Raw genomic sequence first — 6,000 nt, 5'->3', positions numbered from 1 at the left:
TTTCCTGAACCTGAGCTGCTGAGGATGGTTTTAAATTTAATTGCCAGGGGCTGGGATGTGATCTGAGGTTAGGATTGTCAGTTTTTGGTCATGCAACATTTTAGAACTTCACGACAAAATGGGGATTGTTTTGATGCAACATTATTGTCGGTAGATAAATAACCTCAGGTTAATAAAACTGTGGACACTAGAGATCTGAAACAAAAACAGAAAGTACTGGAGAAACTCAGCAGGTCCAGCAGCATCAGGAGACAGAAAATGTGAATTGATTTTCAGATGCTACCAGATCTGCTGAATTTCTCCAGCACTTTCTGTTTTTGTTTCAAATGACCTTAGATTGTCTGACTCAGTGTTTAATTTGTAACTTCCCATCAGTGTGAACCTAAAGAAAATAATTCAGATAATTAATCTTAATTCACAGGGGTTGTGCTAAATGAAATGCAAAATTACATTAACAGCTTAGTTTATATTTATGCATAGTGCTGGGTGTTATTTCAACATATACCTGCCAGAGATTGCTTACATACAACAATATAATAGCTTACTTTTAATTTGCTTTCTTTATCTTCCAAAACAAAATCCTTCCAGATACAATTATAAGTGTGATTGTGAGATTAAGATGATTCTTTTTTCCTAAAGGCATCATTCTAGCCCATTTATTTTAAATGGAAAACCAGATTTATCTTTCAAATCATCCAAAGTTACAGAATAATTGGAATTCCAATCTCTTTGAAACAGATTCCTTAGCTGATGGTGAGCTGTATCACCAGCCTCTTCTGAAGTCTGATTAATGAGTAGACCCACTCCTGTTGTAGAATTGAAGTAATCAAAAGACCAATTCGAAGTACCTGGAAGCCAAGAAGAATTATTTAATCGTTTAAAATGGTATTTACATTTTGAAGCAAAGTAGAAACCCAGACCAGGCCAGAATCCAGTTGATGCGCACTTACAAATATAAAAACATTGAGTTGTAGAGAATCTGTTTTGCAAACTGAATGATTTTGTTTTCTACCACATAATGGCTGAGTGAAAATTCCACAATTTCAGAAAATGAATCCAATTTCAAACCTCCACCTTGACTGACAATTAAGCTAATTGGTGCTCATCGTTCATTTTTAATCATTTTCAGTTAAATGATCAGGCAAAATACATTGTAATAACATCGCTGAGTAAGTTGATTAGAAAGTAGGTTCAAAAACAATGGTTGGAATTTTTATGGTGGTGGTTAACACTTTTAAAAAATGCGAAAAGAAAATCACAGTGATTTTGGCGGTGGGGAAGTCATTCAGTTGTGAAAAAAAAGGGTGGGAGAGTGCTCTTATGGCACAGTGGTAGTGACCCTACCTCTGAACCAGGAGGCTTGGCTTCAAGTCCAATTTTATCCAGGGATGTTGGAATACATTGATTATAAAATACCTACATTAGGTTGAGTCATAAAACAGCAGCAGGGGACCTGGTACAAAGTCAAGATAATTAAAAAGAAAGCATGTGAAAAGGACTGTTGTTGTAGACTTGTAGTGTCCCTACCTCTGGATCAGAAGACCTCGGTTCAAGTCCCAGCCTGTTCCAGAGATTTGTGATGGCACCTCTGAACATATTAAATAGAAAATAAGAAGCACTGATTGGGAAGGGGCTCTTGTGGTGCACTGATCCAGGAGGTTCAGGTTCAAGTCCCAACTGCTGCAGAGGTGTGTAATGACATTACTGAACAGAGAAAGTAGAACATCTAAAAGAATAGGAGGAACCCCTTCCCATTTCCCTAACTGTCCCTCACGTTTGATGGCCTGCAACGCCTTTAACAGTCTTTGCATGTAAATTACCCAGTTGGTTGTGGTTAACAGATGAAAACAAAGATGAGAAATTTGATGATAGACAAAAACGTTCAGTTGTGGACATAAAAAGAAAAAAAATTGGTAAGAAAGACAGGGCTAGCTGTGGGGGTGATAAGGATTGAATATAGATTAAAGATATGAGCAATGAGGAGATCATGGTTCAGGGAGATGACATCAGGCAAATTTGAGCAATGAAGTTGCAATTCTGTACTAATAACTGCAGCTGTAACATTGGGACTCATGAATGGGTGATGGAAATTCTCACCTTGTCACTAGGAGAGCCAAGGATTACAATGCTGCCAAATGCAGCTTCCCTACTGTCACATTGCACTGTAAGGAGTTCTAACTAACTGCAGCTGAGGCTCCTGCCCCTCACTCAGAAGGAAATCCTGCTGCATAAAGCTGCTGGCCAATCTGGTGGCCACTGATGGTATGACACACTGTCCCAGGGATCCAAGTCCCAAAGCCAGGCCAGAGATAAGTGTTGGGCAATGTCAGAGCGATGATGGGCTGGGTGGCCCTGGGAAGTTGGGGAGCAGCATTAGCTGGGGGTCTTGATGGAGAGGCCTGAGTGTAGGAAACACCATGGGGATGGGAAGATGTGGGAAGAGGGGTGTGATGTGAAGAGATGTGAATGAGCATCCCCGACTTTAACACCTGAGGACTGAAGAGACTGACATACTGGATGCCCCTTCCCACTGACACCCTTTCCCTGGCCCTCATGCCAGCCTCAAAACCAAGGCCAGGCAAAAGCAGCCTATAGCTAGCCATTAGTTGGCCATTTATAGGCCTCAACTGGACACCCTAGGCATTGCATGTCCCCCATAAATTAAGGACACGTCACGAGCAGGCAAAAGGCCACCCTCGGAATTTATGTGCCCGCTCCACCCAGAAACACAATGATGCCAATCACAATATTCTGCCCTCAAGCAGTGGGTTTGAAGACGATGGGTTGAATCTTTCTATATTTTGGCAAAGTGTCAATTTGGTCAGGTTTGATGGAAGGTTTTTCTCCATGAGGGCCAGCAGGATTTTTCACGCTATCGTACTAAACTTGTTTCATTAACAACCTACCCCAGCCCTTTGATGATCCTCTTGTTCAGTGCTAGCCTGATTCTCCAATTCACCATAGCTGGAAATATTCACCACTGCCAGGGTATTTCAGGATATCCAAGGATTCCTGGCCTCAATGCATCTTTAAAAGTCTATAATGTCAATGTCAAGCACTGTCAGCTCTGCATAGACATTTGCCTCAGACATGGGTAAATTTCCACCCTGCTTTATAGACAGAGACTTGAGGTCTTGATCGATAGAGTGCTACAAAGAAAGGAACATTCTCTTCCCCAAGGACCAGCAGATCCTGACAGCCTGGCCTGAGGTTGCCACCCAGGTCAATGCCACCTCGACCATCTGGAGGAACATCCAATGTTTGAAGAAAACTAATGACTTTCTCTGCTTCACCAGGGTAGGTGTCACCATCTTCTCTCTGCTACCTCACTCTTACTCTATATCTTCTATTGCATATACACTACCATTCTCAGTATTGCCGACACCATCTTCCCTGAATAACTAGAATGTACAAAATTCCCTCACCATTAACCCTCTGCACCGTCTGCTTACTCACTTGTGACACCTCAGCACCTTTCTGCTACTTGTACCAACAGTAACAGCTGAGCACCAAACCTTCTTCTTTCTTTCTCTCAGTGCATCCCTTTGTCTGCATCCAGGCGCAAACATCCCAGAATAAGGCAGTAAAGAGCAAAGGTGGGTGGTGGATCACACGAGATTTGTCTGCTCAGTCCCTTCAAGGAGATTATCTTCGCCTGTGCTGAATAGGAACATGACTGTTCATGTTGTGATGCCTAAACCTCTATGTCCTGATAAGAATCATTGTTCATAGCTGTGTTTTCTTCAATTTTAGCTAGATTAGTTAGGACACTTGCTGATGAAGACATCACTACCGCATCAGTTGGTTGAGGAAGAAATATCCCAGGTGGCTGGCACTCAGAGTACTGCCAGAGTCCAAGTCTTCTCATGCCAGGATCTGAAGAGGTGCTAGCTTGTGTCTGCCCTCTATCTCCAGGCAGGTCTTCAGACAAACAAGCACTGCAGGGCAGCTCTGAACTGGCAGAGGTTGACCTGGTGCACAACGACATTTTTAAATAAGACGCTGGCACAAGGAATCCCAATTTCAGCAAGTACTTCTACCTCTGGAAGGGAACATAGATGGTACAGGTAGGACACCATAGAGGCTTTGTGCATAGGTACTAAGGTGAGTTTTGGAGAATATTATTAGAAATTTCACTTTGGCATGTGGAGAGAAAAAGTCCCTGAAATGTGCTAGAGTTGACACAACCAGTTCAGGTAATATTCAGCCCAATGATTTGAAGTTTTTTTTAAGATTAGATTCCCTACAATGTGGAAACAGGCCCTTTGGCCCAACAAGTCCACACCGCCTTGTGAAGCATCCCACCCAGACCCATCCCCCTATAACGCACACACCCCTGAACACTATGGGCAATTTAGCACAGCCGATCCGCCTAGCCTGCATATCTTTGGGCTGTGGGAGGAAACTGGAGCACCCGGAGGAAACCCACACAGACAGGGGGAGAATGTGGAAACTCTACGCAGACAGTCGCCCGAGGCTGGAATCGAACCCAGGTCCCTGGTGCTGTGAGGCTGCAGTGCTAACTACTGAGACACTGTACCGCCCCTAACCAAGACAGAAAAAGATTTAACCAAGATAGAACAAGCTGTAGATATTTGAAAAGAAAAAAAAATGAAAAATTATAAAAAAACACCAGATTGATTTGGCCAACTCACATTCTTAGGACTATTCTGAAGAATGCCACAGAAAAATAGATGCATCCTACCAACAGCTATCATCTATATACATATACATATATATCACCATTAACTTAACAAAATATTCTAATGTGTTTTGCCAGAGAATTATCAAACAAAATTGTACATTGACCCACTTTAACAGACACTTGGGTAGAGTCTAGGTTTGGGGGATCTTAAAGTCTAAACTATCAAGGTAGAAGGTTTAAAGAAGGAATTTCAGAGCTTGAGGTCCAGGCTATTAAAGGCTCTGACAAAGTTAAAATCATGGATGGTCAAGAGGTTGTAACTGGATGATACAGTTATCTCACAGCAATGTCAGGCTGGCGGAGACTGCAAACAAAAACAGAAATTGCTGGTGTTTTGATCTTTAGAGAACATCAGATGCAATAGTGTGGATGTGGGAACAGAAAGTATTGTGGGATGGGCCTGTGGCATCAATAGGTTTGGTAAGAATGGAACTGGTCAAGTGCTGTCCCACTCAGTTCAGGAAATGGTGAAGAAGCTTTAGAGAAGGATGTTGTGCTCAGTCACGTTAAAGGCTGAAGACAGGCTGAAATGGAGGAGAGATAGTTTGCCACTATTGCAGTCACATGGGATGTCATTTGTAACATCCTAAGTGGTCAGTACGACAGGAGTGGGAAAGTTCATATTTACCCACTTTATATGCCATCTGACAAAATTTTGTGCAATTCACCTAACCTTACATCCTTTTGCAAACTCTCTGCCTCATCTTGACAACTTAATTCCAGTAAATATAAATATCAGTAAATATAGCTGTAGTAATTTTGTTCCTCTTATTCAAATCATTTTTTGATTGAAAATAGTTTACGGCCCAGCATTGATCACTATGGCACTCCACAGATTACAGCCTGCCAGCCTGAAAGAAAGACACAACCCTACTCTATATTTCTTGTTATCAAATTAATCCTTACTCCATGCTGGTATGTTATCTCATATACCATGAGCTCTTATACAGCAAACTTTGGTGGGTCACTTTATCAAGTGCCTTTTGGAAATCCAAATACACAACTAAGGTTCCCCTCTTTCCACATTGCTTGTTAATTATTCATTTCTTTATTGCTTAGGATATAGAAGCATTGAATGGAAGATAATGCTCTTACCAATATAGGCAATGCTTTCTGTCACAAAGTATTTGGTGTGACACACTCTCGCATAAGGAATATTGCTAAACTTTCCCACAGGAACGATGAATAGTTTCTAAAAGAAGTGATAACATTTGTGAGTCACGTAACAGTTACTCAGGATACATGTGACAACAATAAATTGAATCAAAGTCAAATCTGATCTAAAAATCAACTCA

At 41.5% G+C, this 6,000-nt stretch overlaps 1 protein-coding gene across 1 annotated transcript in view; it reads right to left on the bottom strand.

Annotated features, from left to right (window-relative positions):
- Positions 1 to 259: 259 nt before the first annotated feature.
- The window catches only part of LOC125455707 (5'-3' exonuclease PLD3-like), a 57,821-nt gene continuing 52,080 nt past the window's right edge, over positions 260 to 6,000 (bottom strand). Inside the window, exons 10-11 of the mRNA XM_048538045.2 lie at positions 5,801 to 5,897; positions 260 to 848 (exon numbers count right to left, since the gene is read on the bottom strand). Coding sequence (XP_048394002.1) covers positions 643 to 848; positions 5,801 to 5,897 — 303 coding nt within the window. The 3' untranslated portion in view covers positions 260 to 642. The remainder of the gene's footprint in view (positions 849 to 5,800; positions 5,898 to 6,000) is intronic.

The sequence above is a fragment of the Stegostoma tigrinum genome, chromosome 10, assembly GCF_030684315.1.
Source record: "Stegostoma tigrinum isolate sSteTig4 chromosome 10, sSteTig4.hap1, whole genome shotgun sequence".
NCBI classification, from domain to species: Eukaryota; Metazoa; Chordata; class Chondrichthyes; order Orectolobiformes; family Stegostomatidae; genus Stegostoma; species Stegostoma tigrinum.
This window is presented reverse-complemented; position numbering and strand designations above follow the sequence as displayed.